The 26,831-nt window shown below is 33.1% G+C and overlaps 2 protein-coding genes and 1 pseudogene across 2 annotated transcripts; 1 reads left to right on the plus strand and 2 right to left on the minus strand.

Annotated features, from left to right (window-relative positions):
- Positions 1-5,083: 5,083 nt before the first annotated feature.
- Positions 5,084-12,131, minus strand: LOC114750418 (phosphomevalonate kinase, peroxisomal-like; annotated as a pseudogene).
- A 2,415-nt stretch (positions 12,132-14,546) lies between these two features.
- On the minus strand, positions 14,547-17,372 carry LOC114750416 (equilibrative nucleotide transporter 1). The gene is made up of 2 exons (XM_028939019.1): positions 16,732-17,372; positions 14,547-15,479 (listed from the first exon to the last, which is right to left on the minus strand). Exons 1-2 carry the CDS (start codon positions 17,255-17,257, stop codon positions 14,749-14,751), a joined length of 1,257 nt encoding a protein of 418 aa, XP_028794852.1. The 5' UTR covers positions 17,258-17,372; the 3' UTR covers positions 14,547-14,748.
- A 6,129-nt stretch (positions 17,373-23,501) lies between these two features.
- Positions 23,502-26,207, plus strand: LOC114750420 (receptor-like protein kinase HERK 1). Its single transcript, XM_028939021.1, has 7 exons — positions 23,502-24,135; positions 24,252-24,296; positions 24,416-24,526; positions 24,622-24,720; positions 25,088-25,306; positions 25,729-25,844; positions 25,935-26,207. The coding sequence occupies exons 1-7, from the start codon at positions 23,502-23,504 to the stop codon at positions 26,205-26,207; spliced, it is 1,497 nt and encodes a 498-aa protein (XP_028794854.1).
- Positions 26,208-26,831: the final 624 nt, after the last annotated feature.

Raw genomic sequence — 26,831 nt, forward strand, 5'->3', positions numbered from 1 at the left:
GTAGAAAATAGGAAAGGGGGAGAAAGAAATCAGAGAAAATAGAAGGTAGATTAGAAGATTAGAGAAAGAAGAAAGAAATGCTGAATCATACGTTTAGAATTCATTAGCTAATCCATATACAGAAGTTTAGGAGACTATTTATAAGTATTCCACGGGTTATCTAATCAGGTAACTAACCAATAACAGTAACTATCTAAGCTACCCTTTGGCCTTATTGAATTAGTAAGCCGACCCCACGTGACTTATAGAACTAATGACCACCCCTTTAATCCCTATACTAATTATTCTATGTTTACATAACAAAGTCTCATTGTTTCTGTTACTCATTATGAGAGTCAAATGTATAAATAAGGACGGATAACAAGTCTTCCACTTAATCCCACAAAACCAACAACAACAATTCAAAATAAAATCACATTGAAGTAGTGAGATCCTAAGAACCAAATAAGGAAGTAAAAATTCACAAAATCAAAGTAAACAATGAGCTTTAAAAATCAGAATCTTAATGCTATAACAAATAAAAACATAAGATTTAAAACATGTACTTCAATTGATAGATCCTCCCTGATCTTTAGTCAGGCATTTTCTGAACTATATGGAAGTTGTCTCAATACGTGCAGGCTTATATTGTATAGCATGCTTTGCCAATAAATCAACACAGCTGTTGGCATTTTGAAAAATATATTCTATTTGAAGATCTGCAACTTCTTCACTAAACTGCACAATTTCTTAAATTCTTTAAAATATTTGCGGGTTTTTGCTCTCGCTTGTAGTATAAGAGCAAGGGACAGGTTATCTGTCTCTAGATCAACATTATTCGCTTTTTCTCTCACAATTATGGTTAACCCTGCATGAAACCTTAGTTCAACATAGAGGATATCATTGGTTGTTCTGATGTGTCGATTGTAGATGCGAAGAGCCACCCCATCTGAATTGCGAATGACACAGCCAACACCTCTCTCACCATTAATAATACTCGTGTCATTGTTTAGTTTCACTTGACCTTGTACCGGAGCTATCCATTTGACCTATTTTTTGGGTAATATTTGGAGTATTGCATCATGAGATGCTTCTAGTTGTCTGGCATAGGGAGCTGGAGCTCGGCCCCAATCATATCCATTGAAACTTGCTCTAAAGTTGTGTACCTCACTTAATGAGAGCCTTTGGAAATTGTGATCTAGCACACTCTTTAGAATTTTTGTTGCTCTGTAATAATACCTTTCATCTATTAATTATTTCATTAGGACCTGTTTTATCGACCAGAGTCTCATCGATACGAAAAAACCGTTCGCATTTAGCAATCCACCCTAGAATATCATGTTTTTGAAAACGCAAGAAGTCCATCTTGGTATGTCCAGTGGGTGGTTGATAGCCATGACCATTAGAATGTCAAGCACGTCTCGCAACATGCTCATTCCTACCGATACCAGATTTAATATCTTGTGTCGTGGCTACGATCTGATCGGTGAGGGAACGGATAGCTGCAAGTAAAACCTTGAGTTCTTGTAACTCGCTTAATTCTTGTTCAATAATCTTCAGATGGCCTTCTATTTGATTGGCCATTTGACGTGTCTGTGATCTGGTAGAGGGGCCAAGGAAGGGTTGGCTCTGATACCACTAATGTGGTATCATAGAAAATAGGAAAGAGGGAGAGAGAAATCAGAGAAAATGAAGAGTAGATTAGAAGATTGGAGAGAGAGGAGAGGAATACTGAATCGTAAGTCTGGAATTCATTAGCTAATCCATATACAAAGGTTTAGGAGACTATTTATAGGTATTTCATAGGTTATCTAATCAAGTAACTAACTAGTAACAGTAACTTCCTAAGTTACCCTTCGGCCTTATTGAATTAGTAAGCCAACCCCACATGGCTTATAGAACTAATGACCACCTCTTTAATTCCTATACTAATTATTTTATGTTTACATAACAAAGTCTCATTACTTCTGTCATTCGTTGAGAGGCAAATGTATAAATAGGGGTAGATAACAATTCTTCCATTTAATCCCACAAAACCAACAACAACAATTCAAAATAAAATCACATTGAAGTAGAGAGATCCTAGGAACCAAATAAGGAAGTAAAAATTAACAAAATCAAAGTAAACGATGAGCTTTCAAAATCAGAATCTTAATGTTATAACAAATAAAAACATAAGATTTAAAACATGTACCTCAATTGATCGATCCTCTTTGATCTTTAACCAAGCATTTTCTGAACTGTATGGAGGTTGTCTCAATACAAACAGTTTTCGTCCTCAGAAAGGTGCATAACGAGTTAGTTAGGGTAATTTAGACTTTCTTATAAATGATAGTAATTTATTTAAAAATTAGAATATGTACTTGTTATTCAATAAAAATTGATAAGCGACATATCATCTATCTAAGATAATTTTTTTTTTAAAAAAAGAAACAGATAGAAAGCTCAGTTTGGTGAATCACTCACTTAAAATTGTTTTAAAATTTGAACCTATAATATCAAATATCAAATATATTATATATTAAAAAAATTGTTCTCATCTTCCATTCCACCAAACAAAAAATGCTAAGCGATCTCATACATGATTGCATTTAGTTTTAACTATTTTTTTAAATTGATGGAATCTAAAAAGAGAATCTCCCATTAAATGATTGATCACCTAACAAAAGCCCTAATTTGGATTTTTTTTTGCTAATGACACCATCATCAACCAAGTGGCCCTCTGAATCCTTCGTCACAACGAAAAGCCTCATTTGTTTTCTTACCACTCTTGAGGGGTAAGCTACTACCACCAAATTAGTCTGTCCTTTTAATTTATTTTTATAAGTATTCTTTTTTATTTTAAATATAAGAATTAAATGATTAATTTGTATACATAAAAATAAAAAATTGATTAAGTTACTCCCTCTACTCCTATAAGTAATATAAAAAAAAAACTGGATTAAGTAACAATTATATTTTGTTTTTCAATTATACCCCTACTTTTGAAGAAGATGGGTAAGAAAGCAAGAACAAGTGAAAAAAAAAAGATATGAATAAAAATGTGTGAAAAAATGAGAAAGAGTCTCCCAAAAGAGAAAGAATAAATATACTCTAACTTATAAAAAGCCATGGTAAAAAAAAAAAAATCTAACCTATAAAAAGGACCACCCTGTAGCCCAAAAATTGTAATTTGTAAATGGGATCATATCAGAGGCAGTAGTGTAGAAAAATGTACATTAATTTTATTTAAAATATTCTTTTTCATCATTTACATTAAATACTATTTCCGGTTCTAATTATAAGATCTCATTTGTAGTCTACAAATAAGGTCTTATAGATAGGACCAAAGATAGTGCTTCTGTAATGAAAAATCTTTTAATATATATAATTAATAGCAAGAATTTAGGAAATAAAATATAAATTAGAGAGATAAAATAGATTAATATCTTATATTTAAGATCACAATGAACATTTTATTGTCTTTTATATTTAACACCAGAAGGAGTATTTCATCCCAACATTGCTAAAGTTCAGGCATTAATATTGAACTCAAATAGCGAACTACTTTTTTATTATTATTATTTTTCAACTCCTGATTTTGCTCTAAAAGAATATCAAGTTTCTTTCGCTTTACACCAAGGAGGGTTGGTATTGGTTTGTCATTTTATAATTAGACAAGCAATCTTTTTCGTTATGGTTTTATATGATTCACCCACCTTAATTAATTACTCCCTCCGTTTCTTATTATAAGAGATAAATAACCAAATTACGTTAATAAAAAAACAGTTAAAATTAGTTAAGAACAATCAGTGTGTAAAAAGTATAATTTTTTTCCCAAAAATACCCTCATTAATAAGGAGAGAGAGCATGAGAGAGAACAATTAAATTATTAAAAGACAGAGAAGTGGGAGGGAGAGAGAGTGTGAATTGGAGATAAAATAAATATGGGTAAAATAGGAAATCAACACAAAAAAGTAAAGACAACTTTTAAGTGTATCTTATATATAGAAACATGCCATGAGCATTAAATATCTCTTATAATAAGAAACAGAGGGAGTACTAATTTATATTTCACTTTGATTTTTTGTGGGTAATAACTCCTCATGAATCGCGTGCTTGATTTTAATTAACTCAACATGTATTATATACATTACATGCCATATTTATAAATTGATTTGCCTCAATATATAATTTTCTCCTTTGCTTGGATTAAATTTTGTGTTTGTGTGTGCGTGTTAATAATCTTATAGAGATTAATTTTTAAAAAATTAGAAAGAGTTGATAACACATTTTGAAACTATAAATTAATATTATTATTTGTACGATTAGGGGCAGTCTCCATTGATGAAAAGAATAATATCCCTCAAGGTATTCTGGCATGAGCAATAATAAATAAATTCCTCACAACTAGCATTATTAGATATAAAAAAGTTGGAAATTAAACTCTCAAATGAGAATCCTACCACTCAATGAATCTCTCTGTTTTTTTTTTTTGACAAGATACTACTCAAATCAATCTAAATTGGTTGATCTTATTATTTTATACTACTGTGGGTTCTATTTATAAGATATCGTTTATAGTCATAATTAGGACCGAAAGTAGTACCATGATTTTGATAGACTTATTTGGTTAGTTGGTCAATCTTGTTATTTTCTCCCCTCTTCCTATTTTGCAAGATTGGAGTTAGAAATCAATTTGATTACACCTTATTTAAAACCAATCTCTTCACTTCATCCACATCAACTAACCCAATTCATATTCATGTGGTGAATTAGATTTTTTTAAGACCTCTGAAGGCGTGCTATCTCCAAACCAGTGTTTACCAAATTTTTTTTCTCTTTATTTTTTTAAAGCTGTATTTAAATTGTGCCATAAATTCTTAAAATGTCTTGGAGTATGGTGATCAAGAGGCGTAATGACTCTCAATACATGCTTGTTCTGTTTCCAATCTTTCTTTGGTATAGTCAGCATGGAGTACAATCATTTATATTGATCACTCAGGACGTGACAAAAAGTTTATTGATCATGTTAACTAATTCACCTAGTCCAAGTCCACGACAGAGATTCCACCTCGATTGAGGTGATTTACACAATAATATTTATTACTTGATGGAAACAAACTTACTGAGAATGAATTGAAGATACAGTTGAGGAGATTGCATTGGTTCGTGGGTCGGCAGTTTCCAAACAAACCCCATTAGGATCCTCCCTGACTAGCAAGGCAAGAATGTTCAGTGAACTCCATACTTGAGTCACATCTTTGCTTGAATGTCCCAATGCAACAGCAAAGATGGCATCTAATCCTCCTGCTCCTGGAACTCCAGCCAACAGAACTCCTTCCAACTTCATAGTGGCATCCAGAAGCTGTGTTTGTGATACTGATTCAATCTGTATATTCTGCAGACAATGAGATCATAGAACCCATGAATCCTTAATTACTATGTTCCAATCCATCCTGAGACTCTTCCTTTATCTGATCCAAAGTCTATTATCTTGGTTTGGTATATTGAGCTTCCTATGCCACAAGAATTTATCTAGTATATCTAATGGTACACGAAGCCATAATCGCGTACTCCATTCAGTTCTCAAATGACTCGTTATAACAGCAACACATGCTATTCCTTTCTTCAATTTTACCAACAGCGAATGAGAAAAACTTGGCTTGGTCATTCTTACTCATATGAAAAGTAAGCAAATAGTGAACATCCAGGGTTTTTTATGATATGGTGTCACTCCTATCTCAAAGCTAAAACATGAGTTCATGTGGGTAATTTTTACCCATCTCAATTTGTAGACCTTTTCATGAGGAAAGCTAATGAGTATAAACAAGAGAACAATGAGTTATGTTTATGAGCACTCGGTGTAATGATCTTACTGGAACACCTGCAGCCTCACCCACCTTGCGCATGAGTGATCTGATTAGAAGCATAGGGTCTTTTGCTCCATGCAGTGCATTAACAACTGCCTCTTCATTGGGGTCAAAAGCCTGTTCCTATCCACTGAAAGTGGAGTTTTAATTTCAAACATTAATATTAAAGGAGAAAGGCAATAAGAATTTACAATGCAATTCAGAAAAGTAATGAAATTCTAGCGAGTCTCAAAAAATGCAGGTCACCCATTCAGTTATCAAGTTCACTAACGATATAATTGAAAACTACGTTGATTGGAGTCTTTTTTCTCATATGCACATTTCTATTTAATTATCACTCAGTCATTGCTATATACGAGTAATATGTAAACTAACTATTTTCAATTAGTTTCATTGACAGTCGATTAATAAGAAGGTGCATGATTGACAATGGTTTTACTTGCCAGGACTGAATCCAAAAATGTCCCACCTATTAGGAACCGAAAGATTGTATTACAAAATGTCACACCAATTAGGAACCGAGATAGGGTTTAGTGGATTCTATATCAAGTGAAGATGTTTTGTTCTTCAAACATATACCATTAAACGTTCACAGATGAGCTCAAGAAAACCTTATGTGATGTGAGCTTGCTGCACTTGTTCATAACACATCCATATGCATCCCATTGTTCCTTGGCTAATTTCGTTAACAATTTCAATTGTTCTTCCAGAGATGAATTTGCATCCAATAACCTTCTAACGGCACCTACCATCGATAGAGTGGATGATCCCCCTACTCCTGATTGGCCTAGTAACTAGAAGAGAGGATTAACCAACATGAGAAACAAGACATTTCGTGTACTCCAACAAGAAAGGCAAGCAATTCAGATTTAAGTAGTTAACATGGCATCAATTTCTTACAGATGGGAGGTACTCCCATGTAAATTCACAATCTAATCAGGGATGTGTTTGATAAAATGTGAAACTTAAACATCAAGACATGTTTGGTTATTAAAAGCCCAAATTGTGGATTGGCAGGAAGGAAAGAGGAACAAAAAGCTAGAAAAAGTCCGCAAGAACATTCAAATGAGTAAAAAAAAATTCAATTCTGATAAGTAAGACAATACTACCATCTTATTTTCCCTTCTTGTCAAGGATCCCAGACTACTAAGTGAAGGTCAGTAGTTGGATATAATAACATCTTTAACATTGCCTTTGAAGAAAGCTTTAGAATAACCGAATTGATTTGAAAATCTAACATATGTGAAATTTGGATTCCTTAAAAGATTCTCCAAAGGTGGTAAAGAAAATTCAGCACTCTCATGGTCCCATTTACCCTCTAGAATGCCAGTGATCACTTCTGGTAAAGGGATTGCTCTCTCCGCAGCCTGTAATGTTAAAAAAAATAATAATGAAGTTATTGATGCTTTCACAACAAATATATTGCCATGATTGGAAAATATCATTAAGTCAATATGGAGAGGTAACAAATACGACCATTGTAATAAGTTTGACATAGAACGAGCAACAAAAATTTTCTAGGGCCAGTAACGATAAGTAGTTCTTGGAACCCAAGTGGGTGCATCTGGGATTTGTTTTACTCACGTGGAAACCAATAAAAGGAACAAATTAACAAGTGTTGTATAATAAATACAGACTGTAATGGGATCATATATCATGCAAACATACCTGTCGGCGTGTTTCAAGATTTTACGGAATAGGATGATCACTGAACTCAAAGGGAACCCAAAATGTGGTTCAGACAAACCATCATCAATATATAAATATATGTATATATGTATTTATATCTTTATTCAATGATGAGTTACTTGGGTGTACAAGAAACACACGTATTCATAGGAAAATACCTGGGCAGAAGAAATCAAGTCTGGTGAAAACCGCACATAGCGTTGACTACCATAAACAGCTGAACAGACATCAAACCCCCTACCTATTTTCCCTTGTGCAACATAGTGAGCAGTTTGAGCCATCTTGCGCACAACATCAGGATCTGCTATATTCTTCCTTTCCTGATGACCTTTGGACAGGAAAGTTTTACAACTCCAAGGTAGTGAAGTACAGAAGCAACTACAGCAGTTGTCATGGCTGCAGAGGAGCCCAAATCAGTTTTAGCAACTTCAGGTTTGCAATTTCCTCCATTGATATCCCCAACATTGAAGGTTATGGAAGTAAAAGGTGGAAAGTTGGCCAATGATTCAGGCGTCAAAGGGAGGCCAAGCTCTTCAATTTGTACGAGAGTTTATTAGCAAATTAATTTCTTGGGTTAAGCTTTTGACTACCATGTGTAGTGCAAATCCTCAAAAGGTTTAGGGAGGAAGTATTGAGATGGGGGAGATGAAAGAAAGGAAGAGAGAGATAGGACATGTTTCATCAAAAGGTTTAGGGAGTAAGTATTGAGATGGGGGGGGATGAAAGAAAGGAAGAGAAAGATAGAACATGTTTCATTAGTGCAAAATAATTGTTCTCGCTAGCAGTGAACATAACGAACATCAAAATGTATTTTCAACATGGTCAATGCAAACTACTTCAACCAAAGGCCAAAAGTCTGTCCTGTAGATAATAAGGAAAGACAAAGGAAAATAAACCACCTTGTTCCAGTGCGAATAAAAACCATTACAGCCCAAAATTGTGATGCCAAGACCTGCAGGAGTGATCTGGTTAAAAAAATTGGAAGCTTGAAGCTCTTCTTTGCCTGATAAAAGGAAAGAGAAACATAAATCACATTGACATAGTACCTTTTAGAAGCACATTGTGCAACAAGTTCTTCTTATTCTTAATTTCTTATCAAATGTTGCCTGAGCAGCAGAAACAGAATATTGTATTGCATATTCCACAAAAGGATTCCTGGTTTCACTGAAATTGTGAAACAAATAATTTAAGCCTCGCCTCAATATGTAATTTAACCTTGCATTCAATCTACTACTTATGAAAAGGTCTGAAGAATGTGAACTTCTTCATCCCTATCTGACCATGCAAAATGTTTATCCTACAGTAAATTGACCTCTTTGATAGATTGTGAGGTTTGGATTGAATTCCACTCCACAATTGTATATTGTAAACGAATTAAATTAATTAAAAACAAAAAAAGAGCTTTGAAAGGTAGAATATGAGAAGGAAGAAAAACGAGAAAAAGAAAACTTACCTTGAAGAAACATATTGGATTTTAAGATTGTACATGCCTTCTCTGGAGAGCTGAGGTGAAGTCACTTTAACATCTGCCCATGCCTGAAGATGAGACAAGTAGCAAGTGATAAATTCACTAAAATTGGAACACCTTGAAAAAAAAAACAAAGGAAGGAAAAATAGCTCAGGCCAATGGAACACCAAATAAATGTAAGGAAATTTACATTAAGTACGTGGTACTGTAGATCATCATCAATAATTTAAACTATTCAATAGGCGCTAGCTTTGATAAATTACATTGGCAACAAGAGTACTTCATTCTTGATCTTCAATTTGCTTGTTCATTAACATGGCTCAGGAGGTATTATGGCACATTGTACTTGAAGCCATGCATGATCTGATTTAAGCATTTGGATAAACTTGAAGAGCTCCTTTCTTTTCAGAAAACAAACAAACAACTTCGTATTCAAAAGAGTAGTTAAATTGCCATCTGATTTCATCATTTTCGCTCATAATTATCGCACAAGAAAGAATTTCGGAAGTAACAAAGAAAATCAAATACAAATGCATCACAGTATCATGCAAATCACAAGTATGCAGTAAGATCCCACCCCTGCGTAGCTATCGGATTTCGTTTCTTCATGTAGTGGTTTCACGATTGTATAGAACCGAGCATTGGTACAGAGAACAAGTCCCGCATTTAGCCTCTCCAATATAAAGTAACCCCCTGTTATCAATACCTTCCCTGGAGCAGAAGCTACCCTGGGCAGAGGAAAGAGTTGTCGACAAGTAATAATTAGAGTACGGAAGTATGTTTTTGCTCCTCGTTATAGAATGGGTAAAGGCAAACTGTTCGTTAATTTCCTTCACTTGATTATCGCGATTCATAAAATGTCTACCCCTTCATCCCAGAATTCCCGTTTCACATTGGACAAATCAAACCGTTCTCGCAGCAATATTAGCATTGGAGATACAAATTCTTAGGTGTTAAGGACGAGAATTAACTTACACCGCCATTGCTACCTCACCAGTCATCCCAATGAAAATGAATGTTGAGATTTAACTCAGTTCAGCCGGGGACCAAAGAATGCTTCAACTGTAAATGAAATTAAGAACTTGAAGGAAAAAAAAAAAGAAGCTCATATTCTGAAATTACTTTAAACTAAGTCATCAATCGCCACAATCATGAATCGCTTTAGAGATGAAGAGAGTGAAATGGAAATGATAGTAAGCAATGCACCTCTAGAATTCTCGGGTTAGGATTTCTGCTCCCTGCAAATTAATAATAGCTGTGTTAGTAAGGAGTTCACCTTCATATCCTTTTCTCAGATTATGGTATTTCTGGTTTTTCTGCCTCTTCAATCAGAACACATGCAAATTAAGAAACGAACATTGGATATGAAGGAATTAGTGAGACAACTGAGGAGATTATTCAACTGTGAAGAAGATATAGTTATGATTTGCTGAGTATAAAAAAGAAAATGCGAGTATAGTCATAGCATTATTTAACAACATGCGAGTGGCTGGTAGGCTTTTAGCATTGCTTTGTTTTTACATGCATACATGTGTTCTGTTACTGTTATCTTCCGTCTTCCTTCATCACTATGGAGGCCTACTCTATTATTCACTGAGTTTTTTTTTTTTTGGAAAAATTAATTTTTTTTGGGAAAACCATTCCTAGAGTATCTATAGTATTCTTTTTAATTTTTAATTTGGTAATTGTATGTTTTCTTTTCATTATTAAATCTTTCAATTTTACACTTTTAGCACAATTAACCCCTATGACTTTAGTTTATTAGCATTGATGGATCGCGTTCGAAAACTAATTGTGTTAACAAAGTAAAATTACATGATTTAATATTGAGAGAAAAAACTCGCAAGTAGCAGATTAAAAATTGAAAGAAAATCTAGGTACCTCAAAAAATAATTTTTTTTAAATATTTTGTCTCTTCAACTTTTAACTCACCTATAACTCAATTTCTGAATTTTTAACTCGTTTCTTTTATATTTTTATTTCCATTTTATTGTTATCTTTATCATCCATAATTCAATTTTGACTCATCCTACATGGCAAAAATAATTAATAAGACTCTTCCCACTCATGTAGGATAAGTCAAAATTGATAACAAGTTAAAAAAAAAAAACGAATTGAGTCATAAACGAGTCAAAACTTTAAGGACTAAATTATAAGCGAATTAAAAATTAAAAGACTAAAAAATTAATTTTTTTACCTAATCAAACCTTCTTAAATAAATATGAATCTAACCCTTTTATATATTTATCTCAAACAATTTTTTTTTACCAGTTTAAAAGATATGCATGCAGCCAATAGTCTTGTGGGTCATGCCAATATTTTAATTTTTAACAATCTACTGACATAAAAATACAAGGAGGTTGCAATTTTATTATTATTTTTTTTGGTAATTTTAAGTGTATCTGTTCCTCTAATAAAAGAAGAAATAAAATATTGGAGGCGGGAGCAAGAAATGATGAGGAGGGCCCGAGTAGAGCCGAGAGCATAGGGTTGTGGCCCTTGTTCAAACCCACTAACCTGCCACTTTTGTGTATATATAAATAAAATATATATATAGCAATTAATTTAGCTAATTGATCTTTCTACTACCTTAGTTTTTAGGTATAAATATATATTTGGTTCTTTAATTTTATATAAGATTTCAGTTTGGTTTCTTAACTTTAAAAAGTTTATTTTTAGTCCTTTAACCCTAAAATTGTTAGTATTAAATGATAATTTTTTGTAACAATCATGATTGTTTTGAAAATTAAACTTAATATTATAACATTTATAACCTTTTAGGTTCAATTGTAAGCATTTTTAGCAATGCAATACAATGTAATGCAATGCATTGCAATGCAATCTTTATTGCTATAATGTGTTTGGTTTGTTAAAAAGAAATCATGCACTGATATTTATTTTTAATTAGAAGAAAAAACAAAAAAAATGATTAAATTACTCTTTTGACCCTTGTAAGAGAAACCTTTCCCTCTACATATCATTTTTGTCGTATCTTCTTGGTGAGATTAGAGGGGAAATTTCTGCAGATCGAAGATCACATCACTTGTACTCACAAAAATGAGACACCATGGCAGCCTTGGTAAATAACAGTGGTTCCTTCTCTCATCCTCGTAGCAATGTCGTTGTGTCATATCCATCGCCATTTTTTGTTAATTCTATTGGGCATAAGCTTTGTGTATTTTCCGGACGAGTAAGTGAGTGACATGATGGAAAAGGAGGAAGGAGGGGAGAAAGAGATAGAGGAGGCAAATATGAAGAGGTTGAGGCAAACGTTCATGCCTTCCAACTTGGTCGAGGAGGAGATGGTGAGCGACGGCGTCAGACGCTGGCAAGGTGGAGAAGGAGGGGGAGGAGAGAGAAAGGAGGCAGAGATAAAGAATTTGGAGGGAAAAATCCATGGCTTCAAACTTGGTGGTGGAGGAAGGCAGGGCTACACATGGGAGGGTTAGGTAGGACAAGTCCCTTGCCCGATATCCAACCTGAAAGATGAGCAGGCTGCGTTTTGCAGCCCCTTGTCCGGCCCTACCTAGTAAAAGCCCTAATCATTTTTGGCAGAGCAAGGGCAGGCAGGGCAAGACGGGCTTTTCTGCCCAACTTAATGACACCATGCCTTACATCATATGTAGAAAAAAAAAATTCAATTATCGTGTTTTGAGACAAGTGAGAGGAAAAAAATTACCACGACTGAGTCTATCACTCATATAAATATATATATATATAAGGCCTATGTAGTTTTGTTCTTCAGCTTTTGATTTCTTATGGGAGCTAAAAAAAATTTAATAATTAGAACATTTAATAATTAAGCTAAATCAGTAGTTCAATTCCTTAGTTTATTCATATAGTTGGTGGATTCTTATAATCATGTGAAAACACAAAATTTGGGAGGTGATTTTTTTTTTCTTTTTTTTTTCTTTTAAAAAATTGGATGTAAGAGAAAAAGAAGGAAATTTGACTTAGAGTAATTTAGCATACTAAATCTTATATTTTGATATTTAGCTCTTTTATATAATTATAATTTTTATGTTCCTTTCATTTTTTCAAATTTTACCTTTTTTTTAGTCAAAATAAAAGAGATAATTGCTTAAAATAATATTATCTTATATATATAATTATATATTTTTCAGGCAGGACCAAATGGGCAGGGCAGCATACCCTGCCTGCGGCCCTGCCCTCCCTATGAATCAGTCCAACCCAAAGATGCCTATTTTTGCTTGAGCAGCTTTTTACTGGGCTAGGTTGGGTGCTTTTCTTGCGAGCTCAGATGGGTTTATTGGGCATACGGGGTCTCATGCACACCCCTAGAGGAAGATGTGGCGAGTAGCGACGTCGGTGTTGGTAAGGTGGAGAAGGAGAGGAAAGGAAGCAGAAATGAAGTTGTTAAAGATAATATTCATGGCTTTAAAGTTGATGGAGAAAGAGGTGGTGAGCGACGGCGGCCGGCAAGGTGGAGAAGGAGTGGGCGAGTGAGAGGAGGTACAGGTAAAGACATTGAAGGAAAGATGAGGGAGGGATTTGATTTGGGTTATTTTGTGTCTTTCATATTAGATTTTAAGGGTAGAAAAAACATTCCAAATAGGGCAATGGAAGGTAATACCCATTCATATGGGGGAGGTATGTATGGGAATTGCCAAATTTTTGGTAATTTTCGTTACAACAGTAAACTTTATTACCAAATTAAAAAGCAATCAAATATTATTATTTTGGTAATGCAATCTCGATTACCATTGCAGGCCTGTAATAGAATTGAACCAAACAGGCTCTTAGTAATATTTTATCAATATTCAATAACTTAATATCATCGTTTTTTTGTTAATGGTTCTAGGACTAGAAGACAAAATTTATTTTTTAAAGGACTAAAACAAAACTTTTTATAAAGTTAAAAGACTAAAAGTATACTTTAACCTAGTTTTTATTTAGAAGGAATGGTACTAACAAGTTGAGGTTACAAGTGACATTAAACCTTCGATTTCCTATTTTCAGATGAGCTTTCATACCACTTAGGAGCAAAATTAATGGCGACCTTTCTATTACTGCCGCTGCTATTTAGGCACTACACAAAGCAGTCCAACATCCCAAACAATAGAGAAATGAAACACAGTAATGGATTTGGATACTCAGATTACTCCTAAGTCACAGATTTAAAAATAAAATATAAAGATAAGTTAGTAAGCTGGTACTTGTGCCACCTTAATTGCCCAAAGGAAGCTTCCCATTATAACAGCAAACAATGCCATTCTTAGCGGCCTCTTTTCTGGTGGCGTGTAAAATGATATTTTTATAACTAAACGACAAGACTTGTGCTTTGCATGGAGTCTAAAGTAAGACTTCAAGCAACTGCTGGAAGATCTACTGCGTCAACTGCAAGAGCTTATTAGGACTTTTTTTCCTTCTTCAAGCCTCAGCTTGTCCATGTCACCCAAAAAAATAAAAAAATAAAAAAAAGACAGACTTCAAGCAGGTTGTAAATTAACATACCAACCAGCATTTTGGCTTTCATTTTCTTTCAGCCTATCGTGGTGCATCAGAAGCACATGCAATAACGTTGATTAAGGAAGCACTAACAGTAGCGAAACAGCAATAACTTCATTGAATTGACATAATTTACAAATTGCATCAAATAACGTTGATTAAGGATGCATTAACAGCAGTGAAACATCAACACTTCATTGCGAAGTAATTTACAGATTACATCAAACAGAACATGTAAACCAGTTCTGTCTTATAATTGCTGGAAGCCACAAATCCATACAAACTGATGGATCAAATGACCCAGAACCAAGCTACAACAGACCCAGCAGCCAGACCAACAACCAGGAATAGTACCATCACAGTGCCTGCAGCCTCTGCATGCTGCAACTTCACGACGTTAGGTGCCAATATCATCAATACACTGGTTAGGTACCCATTAGTAAGCCCTAACAGCCCAGTCAGTATCGTCACAGGAATCTCTGTTCGGAAAATTTTGGGACCATGCAAGCACATGAGGAAGAGAGGGAAAAATATCAATCTTGCAATGCAACTTCCTACTGCAATTTTCGGATTCTCTAGGAGATACACTGCAGTTAAACTCTTGCCAACAAGATCGAACACATTGTAGCATGTAATAAGGAGAATCGGATACCAATTTTTAAGAAGTCGAGAGCTCACATCCTCCGTAATGTACCCAGGAAATATGGCAAGAGTCACAATATATACAAGAAGAATGCCAAATCCATACCATTTCACTCTTCCCACAATATCCCATAGAGTTGCCCTCCAAACAGAACTAGTCAGAGGACCTTGAACTTCTTCATCTTCAGTGACAGCCAGAACCTTGAGTTCATTATAGTACCTCATAACAGGAAGCTTGTGCGCTACATTGTACAAGACCGTGCATATGAACATAACTACAATTGCTACAGAAAAGTAGAGGTTTGCACTCTTTCGCAGGCCAGCAGCATCTTGAGAGTAAACAGCTTTCGTGAATATTCTCAGGAAAGAAATAAGTACACCTACAAGTACATAGAAAAACCAAGACACGACTATGAGAATGAGAAACAATTTACACACTAGCTCATCAGGCAAAGAAATATATGACTGATTTCTTACGAATATTACACAAATTAGTTTGTATTGAAACCTTGTACCAGCATACTGAATGCTTCAGATGTGACAACTTACAACTCACATACTGAAAAGAAATCAGCCCAATATCACCGTACTATAACAACTCTGTTGTGTGCGCAAGACATCATTTGACACTCCTTCTAAAGTTTAAACCTACAATCAAGCTCTATTCTTTGAGATCTAATATTAACTCAAAGCATAAAAACGAAGTAGAAAAAGTTACATAGAAGGAAAGAAAAACTTGCTTCTGAGTCTGAATTTTCATTTTTTTTTGTTTATAACAAGTCAAAATGATATTATGAAATAAAAGATTACAATACAGTTATAATATAGAAAAAGAAAAGGGACAAATACAACCAGATAAAAAAGAAAAGAAGAGGGGGGAGGGGGGGCAGCAACATAAGCAACATCTGAAAAACTTCTCGCAAAAAAGGATATATCTGGTGGTATTACATTGCTTTGACCACTAGCTGTATCAAGAGGGAGAGAGAGGAGTCCGAATTTTCATAACTAAACTATACTGCAGAGTTCAGAATACGCACACAAAATACTTAAGAATTCAAAATTCCCAGCTCTGATGTGATCTAAAAAATAATAATTTACTATGCATTGAACTTGTGCACAAGATTGATTAAGGATCCGATTTTCCTACATATAATATGGTTTCAAAATTGTTGATGATCGTTCAGATTATCATACACAAATCACACAGAATTGATCCGCCCTCTTAAGGAATTCATCAGATGCCTAAAGAAGGAAGATCCATGATGGCAAACAGAAAATCTCATCGAATAAAGGGGGAAAAAAAGACCACCAAGCACACTTGCTTCTTTTACGCATACAAATCAGACAAGCAGAGTGGATCATTGATCATGCCCTTTTAAGTTATTCATCAGAAGGCTAAAGAGGATGGCTCCAAATGGCAAACAGAAATATATCACCAAAAACCCCAAAAAAAACATCAAACACACAAATACTTCTTTCACACATGAACACAAATTTTAACAATCAAATGGGCATCTCGAAATCCATGGGGCTATTATATCCTATTGGCAGCAGAACTCCTAAAGGGAATTTGCAATTGAACCAAAAATAGTAAGTATATAGCAGAAGAGGAGATAGAAAAGCAAAGTTTACCAGAAGCAGCAGTGCCTGCAATGGTAGCTTGCATGTACCTATCCGGCAACTCACCAGCAGACCCAACGATTCCACCTTGAACCAGAGCGTCACCTAAACCCGAAAGCCCAACAGCTGCAACCGTCACATAGAACCCATCATACAACCCGACCCGACCCTTAATGTAGACTGCATCGATTATGGGAACTATGAGCAAGGCCAACGTAAGCAGGCCCAGACCGACGTTAATTCGCACGTAGACATGGGATCTGTGGCTATAGAGGATAATGATGAAGAGGGAGACAAGACCGACGAGCATGTAAACGACGGCAAAGATGCGGTCAACGCTGGTTTCAGGGTAGAGGTAGGAGAAGTAATCGACGGCGGTGATGAAGGCGTTCCATGGAAGAAGGTAGCCGAGGCCGATGATGAAGTAGATGATGTAGGCTAAATGCCACTTGTCTTCAGGGATCTTGTTGGGCGGGGTTTCGCGACTGTTGAGGAGACGAGAGGTATCAGAATCGGGCTCAGAGCCGGAGAGACCCATCGGAAAACCCTGTATCCGGGTCGGAACGAAAGGGTTTACGGGTTTTCCGAGGTGTCCGATGGTAATACGGATGAAGATTGACTGATTAAGGCTTTTGGTGTTCTGCAAGTCAGGAAGCAACACGAAACTTGGTTACGCTACATATAGACTTTTTATCATTTTCTTTTAACATAGCTCTAATGTCAGAGGATGAGAATGTTGCTTGCGGACGTGTGGTGGTTTATTTAGAGATCATTACGGTTCTTTCTCACTTGCTTCTGGATATAAACTAACGGCTAGCTAACTCGTCTATAAGAAAAATTAGTTAAGTATGATTAATAAGAATACTTTGAATAAATGTTACTCTTCCGATCTTGAATATAAGACATATTTAATTAGTTTGATTAAATTAGGAAAGTTAGGTAAATTAGTTAATTATAAGAAATATGACATGCTTTTCCTAAAACACCATAATCATCTTTCTTAATATCCTTCATACCTCTTCTACTTGATTATGGTTGAGAGGTATTTATATGAGTAATTTAGAAAAAATTAATAAATATGAGAAATAGGTATTATATTTAGGATTAAAATCAACTCAACGATTAGATTTTATATTAAGAACCGGAAGAGTATAATTTTGAGAAAAAAAATATTAAGATTTTATATCTAAGATTAAACCACGAATACTTATTTTTGGCAAGGTGAATGGACTATGGAATATCAATATACCTCATTAACATTAGAGATAAAGTTGTGGGTTAATATCATTTTTAGTGGTTGAAATTTAAAGCTAGTGATTTTGTCACCTGATATTTAACTTTATTTTGATCCATCTTAATGGAATAGTATTTTTAACCCCTGAAACAAGAATTAAAACAAAAATGAAGTTAGATTTCAAAGATCAAAATCAAAATAAAGTTAAATTTTAAAAATCAAAATTAAAACGAAGTGAAATTTCAAGAAGTAAAAAAAGTATTAATCCTAAATCTCTTTGGAGATATTGTAACCCTCTTATTTTTGTTTTTTTAACATGAACATTAAAGTTTGGTTTCAATGTAAATACTACCTCCAATCCTAATTATAAGAGTTAATTTGATTTTTAATTTGATTTTAAATATAAGATCCCAATCCACTTTATCTCTTATATTTAATTCATTTTTTCCCAACCACCCTTACTTATATTTCGTTAACTATAATCAAACACTACAACGATAATTCAAATAGATACTATTGCATGTAGAGAAATTCTACTTCTTCTCTCCACTTCCTATTTCAACTATTGAATTAAAATTTGACTGGATTAGTTTTAATATTTTATAAATATATTAATAAATTTTAAAATTATTAAAATAAATAAATAACTTGAGTCGTTAAATTTACCCATCACTGTTTAAGTAGCAGTGAAAAATATTTAAAAGATTAATTTATATCTCAAAAAAAAAACTAAGAAAAATAAAATTCTAAGGCCTAAAAAATTATTTTTAATTTATAAACGAAAATCTGAAATCACAAACCAGAAATTAGAGATCAAAAATCCAAAGAGATTGATCTGATTGGGTGCCGCCAAGCCGAAGTTTGGTGAGGTCAGAAGAAAGGTGCGGGCGATCAAGTATTCTGTAGGGCTACTTTTAAAAATTTCACGAGGATATTTTTGGAAAATAGGTTTTTTTTTACCATATTGTGTAGGGCTTTTTTAAAAATTTTATAAGGGTATTTTTGGAAAATAAGTGATATTTTTTTTTACCATTAACTAACTTAACTAAATTTTTAATCTTCCCAAATTAATCAAATAGGTTTTATAATTAGAATTGGAGGCAGTATTTTTCTTGCATTGGAAAATTAGCCAATTGCTTCTTTTTTTGACCAATAGCCATTGGCTTGGAATCAAGGAAAGATATTCACTTGGTTCATGGAGAATTAAAATATCATTAAATCTGCAATTGTTTGACGTAGATGGAGAACAAATTATTTTAATCTCCAAAAAAAAGTTTATTTTGACAGAGATGGATATCTCTGATCTCTAATTACTTTAATAGGAAGTCAAGATTCAAATAGTCATGGGGAATTTAAATATCTCTGGTTATCTTCATATGTTATATTCTTTTCATGAGCATATTCATCAAAATTTCATATTAACAGGTAGATTAAAATTACAAGAAATGGATGCTACCAATCTATATATGCGTAGCTTTAAAACTATTGACTATTGAATAAAATTATTAGTTGAAGGCCAATTTAAATCCCCGTCCAATTTAATCCAAGCCAAAAAAAAAACATTCGTTCTAAATTTTAATTTATTCTAAATCCATTGAGGTTTTTAATTAAAACTTGAAAATGTAAAATATCTGTCAAATGCATAATTTCTTTCTATGTTGGGCATCACTTTAGTATATTATCACTAAAAATTATGCATTTTTTTTTGTTTGAATCACAAAAAAGGATAAAAATGTTTAAAAAAATACACTTGATTTGAATTTAAATAAATGTATATATCCTTTTTTCCCTCAACTGCCGGAACCTTTTTTTTTTTAATTTTTTACCAGACCCGGAACTAATAAAATGCAGCAAATCTACTATGCTACTTGAAGAGATTGTCAGTCTTATCCTGGAAAAGTGACAAAACACACACATCGACATTTTTATTTTTTGAAAAATAAATATGTCATTTAACAATTATGGATGTGCACACAACACAACTATGGCTTGGGCACAAGTTCACGTGTGCTGAGGAAGAGATGTTCAAATCTCTAATATTTTATGTGATCTAACTGAGAAATTGATGTTAATCTTATATATAAGATCTGTTTTATATATTTAACAATTTTTTAAATTAATTATAGTAATATTTCTCAAAATAATTAAAGAAGAAGGAAGAGAATAAAAAAAATTATTATCATATTTTTTTTAAAAAATAACTTATTAACTAATTTAATAAATTTTTCTTATCTACTTAAATTGATTAATTAAATTTTATATTGGGGATTAGAGGAGTATGATCAAAAGCTAATCTGCTGATCTATTTCACCAGCCAAGTCTAATCTGTCATTATGACATGCTTTTATGTTTCATGTCATGTTTATATCTTAGTAGAGTAACTTCAAATGAAAGGAGAGATTCCAACTATAATCGGATGATAATTTTATATCAACTTTATGTCATGTAAGAAGTAACTTGTCACTTAAGTCTGGGCGTTAAAAAAAAACGTTAGTCATTTAAGAATCTTACGTCAAGTAAAATATGCTGAATTATGTTTTGTTTGAAAGTTAATAGAGTCGAGAATCTATACAAAGTCAACCGTGAGGTCATCCAGTATCCAACATTTACTCCTTGCATCCTATTTTATAAACAACAATTATCATCTCTTTCTTATTTCTAAATATAAATAATATTTATAAGTTGTCTTAAATTTTTATAGCAAATTCCTTATTTTACTCTTAATACTCAATATATTTATTATTTCATTTCCTAAACCATCATCTTTTCATCACACATTCTCTCTTTTTCATAATTCTATTTATTATAGTAATTTTCTTATTCTCTCTCTTATACTCTCTCCCCCATAAATAAGAGTATTTTAGTAAAAGAACTTCTAATTTCTATATATTTATTATCTTTAACTAATTTTAACTAACATTTTGATCTACATGATTAGCTCTAATATTGCTTATGAAAAGGGACAGAAGAAGTATCTATCAAATACTGGTGTCCTTTTCGGTTGTTTTTGTAGACATGTCCTAATTGCTTTACATTGCCTCCATTTTTTAATATAACAGCTAGTTAGATTTTTAATTTGGTCTTATATTTAAGACTCAATCATTTTATGTCTCATATTTGTTCATTTTTTTAAAGTAGTCATTATAAAATTACACATATTAAAGATTTTATCATATAGTAGTTCTAGCTAATAAATATGATAAGTAAAGATATTTTGAGAAAAACAATTCGTATTTATCACAAATAATTAATATACTAAAATTAGTCAATTAGTTTTTATATTAAAGAGCGGGAGGAATTTGGCATTTTGATAGCTGACATTGTTAGAGCTAATTGACGTATTGAGACAAATCACTTTAATTTGTCATAATGGAAGGTCTTATAATTAAAAATATTGATTACACTCATTTTAGAGGTTTTTCAAATAATGAATTAGCCAAATTTCACAAGCCTTTAATATTTCTAATTTTGGGAGTCACATAATTAAAGTTGTTTACAGATAAGGATTGGACAGGGACATTGGGTCTTTACAATCATATATACTCCTTCGATCCTAAATATAAAACCCTTATACACACTAGTATAAGAGTCTTATATTTAGTACCGGAAGAGTACAAGCCTATATTATGCAATAATTATCTTTAATTTTTTGTTTATTTTCATTATAATAACAAATAATTTTTAATCTATTTATTAGTTACTTTCAGCATGTTTTATGATAATCTAGAAAAAATTTAACCCTATTAATTTTATCTCAAATTTTAATAATTTTTTAAATTTATTTCTATTTATATATAATTTTCAAGAAAAAATAACGGTCTTGTTATAACAAAAGAAAAAAGCCTATACGATAATAAAAATTTTAATGATGTGATTTATAAATAATTTAAAAATAAGTCACTATTTTTTTTTAGGAAAAGTGACAATTTTGTCTCCTAATGACATGTTTTTAATTTTTAGTAATTGTATTTGAGGAATTCAGTTATATATAGGATAATTTGCAAATCGAAGACTTTTTTTAGGCCAGCTTGAAAATGGAGTTTTAAAACTATAGGAACCAATGGAGTCATTGAAAAACAGTCAATTTTGAAGGTCCAAATCGTGATTTTCTGAAAAAGTATATTAACATCCACACGCACACATTAAAATCAACTATGAATCCAAAATTGAATTCCTCTGTACATGCTAAAGTTAATTATGAATAATTAAGTTATCAAACAGTCATTTCATTTCATAGCCAATTTTATTGGCCTGTCTCTGAGTTAATATTTCAATCATTAGTTTGTGTTAATATTTATGCTATGGTAATATAATTACTACCTTCGATCCTATTTATAAGATTGCGTTCATAGTTTATAAATAAGCTCTTATAAATAGGATCGGAGATGGTATTAAATCTTCATTTTTTATCTGCTTTTACTTTTTATTACATTGGTTTATTGATTTTAAATAGGAAAGTAAAATGCATTGAGTCCCAGAGATCGAGTTTTAGTCGATTAAACTAAAACCTTTTTTTTTTTTTGCCAGCTCGATTAAACTAAAACTTAGTGTGTGGAGTTTTCTATTTGTTTACTAAAATTTTAAAACCATTCGCATCGAAGTTTACTTTTATTTTTTTTCCTCTTGGTAATTGGTAATTGGTAATAAGCGAGTCCTGAGACCCAAAGAAACAGCCAAGTTTTTTTTAATCCAAAACTTCTAAGTTCGTATGTTGATAAAAACGAATATCAAAACTGGTATGCATACAAAAAAGAGGTTTCGGTCCAACAAAAGCGACTGGTCACTCGTAACATGATAAATTAAGGTTTAAATCCCTACTTGAAAGCAAAAACCGTAGTAAGAATTTAACCCTCTAATGCATTGAATTAAATGATCGAAAATTAATCAAAGTGTATGGCTTTGTCAGGAATTAACCAGTAAGAATATGTGGAACGGGAGCAGGCTCAAAAGAGCATGCTTGCTCAAAGCGGCAGGGTTTAACTGGGAACAATATTTTAGTTTGCCTATAAGGATAAAACAACTAGATAGGTAGAGAGAGAAAGAGAGAGATGTATAGTACTACCTCGGTGTTTAATATAAAAGCTAATAGTACTACCTCGGTCTTTAATATAAAAGCTAATTAACTAATTTGAGTAGATTAAGGGAGTTTGTTAAATTAGTTATTTATAATAAGTAGTTGTCATCTTTCCTAAAATACTCTTACTAATAAAATATATTAGTTTTAACATTTGATGAAACTTTTAATATGTGCAACAATTACAAGGATTATCGTGAAAAATAATAAATATGAGATAGTGGATTACATTATTATATTTATGACTAGTTTTATATCAAGGAGGTAGTATATAGTTGCCCTTCAGCCATTTGCCAAAATGCCTCTTCAAGTCCAAATCCAATGTGGTCATATTTACATATTAGATTCATCAAAAAGTGGTATGATAGTGACATGTTGACCACATCAACGTGCTTATATCAACCACTTTCAACATTAAAACGCCTGCAGCTATATCTGGTCTCACATTATTGTTGCTTTTCCAACTCTGATGCAATGAAGTTTCAAAGGAAAAACTGCTTCATATTGCTTCTATTGTTCATCACTCTTGATCAAGCCTGTTCTCAAACCTCTGCTGCTGATTGCATCCTTGGAATTCAGTCTTCTACATCTTTGAATAATAGTAATAGCCCTGATTGTGAATTGCGCAGCTGGGGAGGTTTTATAAATAGCTGTTGTGATGGATTAGATTTCAATGCTTACCTTTATGCATCAGGGATGTCTGCCAACCAATCTGGAAAAATATACTTGAATTCCTCGGAGCAAGAAACTTGCCTTGCTTCAATGAATATTAAAGGATGTGGGGTGGAGAAGCTAAGGACTGGAGCTGGTGGTTGCTCCGACTTGTCTGTCATAGATGTTATGGACAAACTTGGAGAGAAGTTGAGAAGATTAGATGAAGATTGTATGGCTTTGAGCAAGGCAGAAAAAGAGACTTGTACGGCATGCTTAAGAAGGTGGGAAGAGATTAGTGCAATATCAATTGATAAAAAGGAGTCAGGCTCAGCAGATTTTGATGCTAATATTTGTAGATTTGCAGTACTAATCTCACTTACAAGCATCAGACTTTATGATAGGGACTTGATTCAAGCAGTTTGTGAATGCCTTGGAACCTACAGCCTTTCAGCAGGTGAGGGCTAGAAAAAAGTAAATTTCCCTTTTTTCAGTCAATTCAATCACACTTATTTGAATTCATGATTTTTATTTGATCTTGTGGAACTTGAAGTAATTCACTGACTGTTACAGGTAAGCAAATAGGCAAAACCGATGGCAGTTCTAAGCTCATCCCAGGTAGTTCTTTTCCAATTCTCTGTAAATCTTAGTCCTACATTATATTCTTGTTCTGAGGATAGGAATCGATTAAGGTTTTTCTTGTCCAATTTTAACTGTTTGAATCATAAATGGAACAGGTCTCTGGATATTACCTTTTGGCATAATTGGAATCGTAGTCCTAGGGTTTCTTGCAGTATGTATCTTGAATAGAAGAAGAAGAACTATTAGTTCTCCAACGAAACAAGAAGGTGACTCAGAAAAAGATCCTACACAATTTCCTTTCTGGTCCAGAAAATCTGTGTGTGTGTGTTTTTGTCTTACTTGAATGCATTTAATTATTTAGAGGCAGAGGATTCGAGCTCTCTTAAGATAACCATCAAGGAAGTTTATATGGCGACCAACAATCTTAATGCTTCAAATTATATTGGTCAAGGCATTGCTGGTAAGAATATCCCTCAGCTTCTTGAAAAATGTGTTTTCTGATATCTGTTCATAACAATTTAATGCCTCAAAACAACAAAAAACCAAAAAGAGATGACTGAGACAAAGGCTACAAGATAGCATATATAAACTCATATTACAGGCAATAGGACTTAGGGTTACATTAAACCTTGTTAGCATCTGCTACAGCCAAGATCCTATCTACACCATTTTCTGCTTGCAATAATGGCAGGTTTGTAGAAAATGAGAAACTATGCTGATATTATTGATTATCTCAATAATTGTGAAATGATCAAGGAAATCCAAATGAAATAAAGCAATTATATAAAACCTTCCAAATGAATTGAACTTGGTTGGAGTTATTACAGGAAAAGTGTACAAAGGTCTACTTTCCAACGGTCAGCATGTAGCCATCAAGCATATTATGGGTGAAGCGTACCTGGAGACATTTGTTAGAGAAGTGAGAAGCCTTTCTCATGTCAGACATCAGAACTTGGTATCTTTGGCCGGATACTGTGACAGCGAGGGTGAATGCTTCCTAGTGTATGAGCTATGCCACGAAGGAAACCTCTCAGATTGGCTGTTTGGTATCACTTGTTTTCTTAGTCATCCATGGAGATTCTTCTTCTAACCCTCTTTCCTTATTTACTACCTCTGGCCTTTAATATAAGAGCTAGTTGACTAACTTGAGTAGATTAAGAAAGTTTGTTAAGTTAGTTATTTGTAATAAATATATGTTATCTTCTCTAAAATACCTTTGCTAATTATGTGCATTAATTAGAACTATCATTTGATTGAACTTTTAACATATGCAACCACTACAATGACTACTTTGAAAAAAAAAAAAGGATAAATACGAGAGACAAAGTAAATTGGAATATTATATTTAGAATCAAATTAAATTTCAAGCTCGCTCTTATATTAAGGACTCAAGGTAGTATTTTTTTTGCCAGATTCTTCCAACCCTCTTCCCATGTAAATTCTCTAACACATTATCACTCTATGACAGACAAGGATAAAGTTCTTTCATGGATTCAGAGACTTAAGATTGCAGTTGATTGTGCAAGAGGTCTAATGTTTCTCCACACTTATCCAGGTGGCTGCATCATTCATCGTGACATTAAGGTGACAACACTGTACTATGCTTTGTCTCTGGCTCTCCATTAGTCTATTTATTCTCTGTCTTTGATCTCCTGTGACATGTCGTATTGTCAGCCATCAAACATTCTAATTGACACCAGCATGCAAGCAAAGCTTTCAGACTTTGGATTGTCCAAGGTAATGGAGCTCGACCAATCGTTTGTGAGCTCTGAGGTGAGAGGAACATTAGGTTACATTGATCCTGAATACCGGAAAAACCGCCATGTAAAAGCCTCCGGAGATGTCTACAGTTTTGGAATCGTATTGCTGCAACTTCTTTCAGGACAGAAGGTCATTGACTTCAATTTCCGGAGACCAATGTCCCTAGATAAAATGGTGAGAACCTAATGATCATGAGTAAAACACACACACACTATAAGTGGATAGGTTTTTAAGTAGGATTAAGATACATCCAACACCTTGATACATTTTTCCTGTGGCATTCGGCATTCAAAAATAATTTGTGATTTAATTTAACATTCTAAATATCTTTTTAGTAACACTCAGTATCTTAAAGTATTTTAGCAAAATTAAGGGGAATGACCTAGAATAAAAGTGTATATTGGAAGAGATGGTAAAAATCATAATTATTTAGAATGACCAAATATTAAAATATAAATCTAAAAATACTAAATTATCCCTGCCAAAACCTCCTAAGTTAACTCCTGCCTTTATAATTTAAAAAAAAAAACAAGAACTTTTTTTTTTCGATTGAGGGAAAAAAAAAACAAGAACTAAAACCAAACCACCCATCATTCCTATGGCTATGACCATACGTCTTCTTTGTTAATTTAAGCTTTTTCCCACCCAGACTATACTGATATTTTTATTTACAATATTTTTTTGGCTTACACGCAAGTGCTTTTAAAATTCTAACGGAGGTAATCCTATTTACCAATATCACATGAAAATATATAGATTATTTGGATTTTTTAAAATTTTATTAACAATATGTATTTTTGTTTTTAAAAT

The sequence above is a fragment of the Neltuma alba genome, unplaced genomic scaffold (assembly GCF_004799145.2).
Source record: "Neltuma alba isolate B1F8T4 unplaced genomic scaffold, ASM479914v2 tig00006440_pilon, whole genome shotgun sequence".
NCBI lineage: Eukaryota > Viridiplantae > Streptophyta > Magnoliopsida > Fabales > Fabaceae > Neltuma > Neltuma alba.

What these genes read in the sequence shown, in the direction of transcription:
- LOC114750416 (XM_028939019.1), bottom strand. Translation starts at nt 17,257, where the DNA reads ATGGGTCTCTCCGGCTCTGAGCCCGATTCTGATACCTCTCGTCTCCTC. An exon ending in TGCAGGCACTGCTGCTTCTG is followed by an intron (nt 15,480 to 16,731) that starts GTAAACTTTGCT and finishes ATGTACTTGTAG; the next exon opens with GTGTACTTATTTCTTTCCTG.
- LOC114750420 (XM_028939021.1), top strand. Translation starts at nt 23,502, where the DNA reads ATGAAGTTTCAAAGGAAAAACTGCTTCATATTGCTTCTATTGTTCATC. An exon ending in TTCTCCAACGAAACAAGAAG is followed by an intron (nt 24,527 to 24,621) that starts GTGACTCAGAAA and finishes TTAATTATTTAG; the next exon opens with AGGCAGAGGATTCGAGCTCT. An exon ending in TCATTCATCGTGACATTAAG is followed by an intron (nt 25,845 to 25,934) that starts GTGACAACACTG and finishes TCGTATTGTCAG; the next exon opens with CCATCAAACATTCTAATTGA.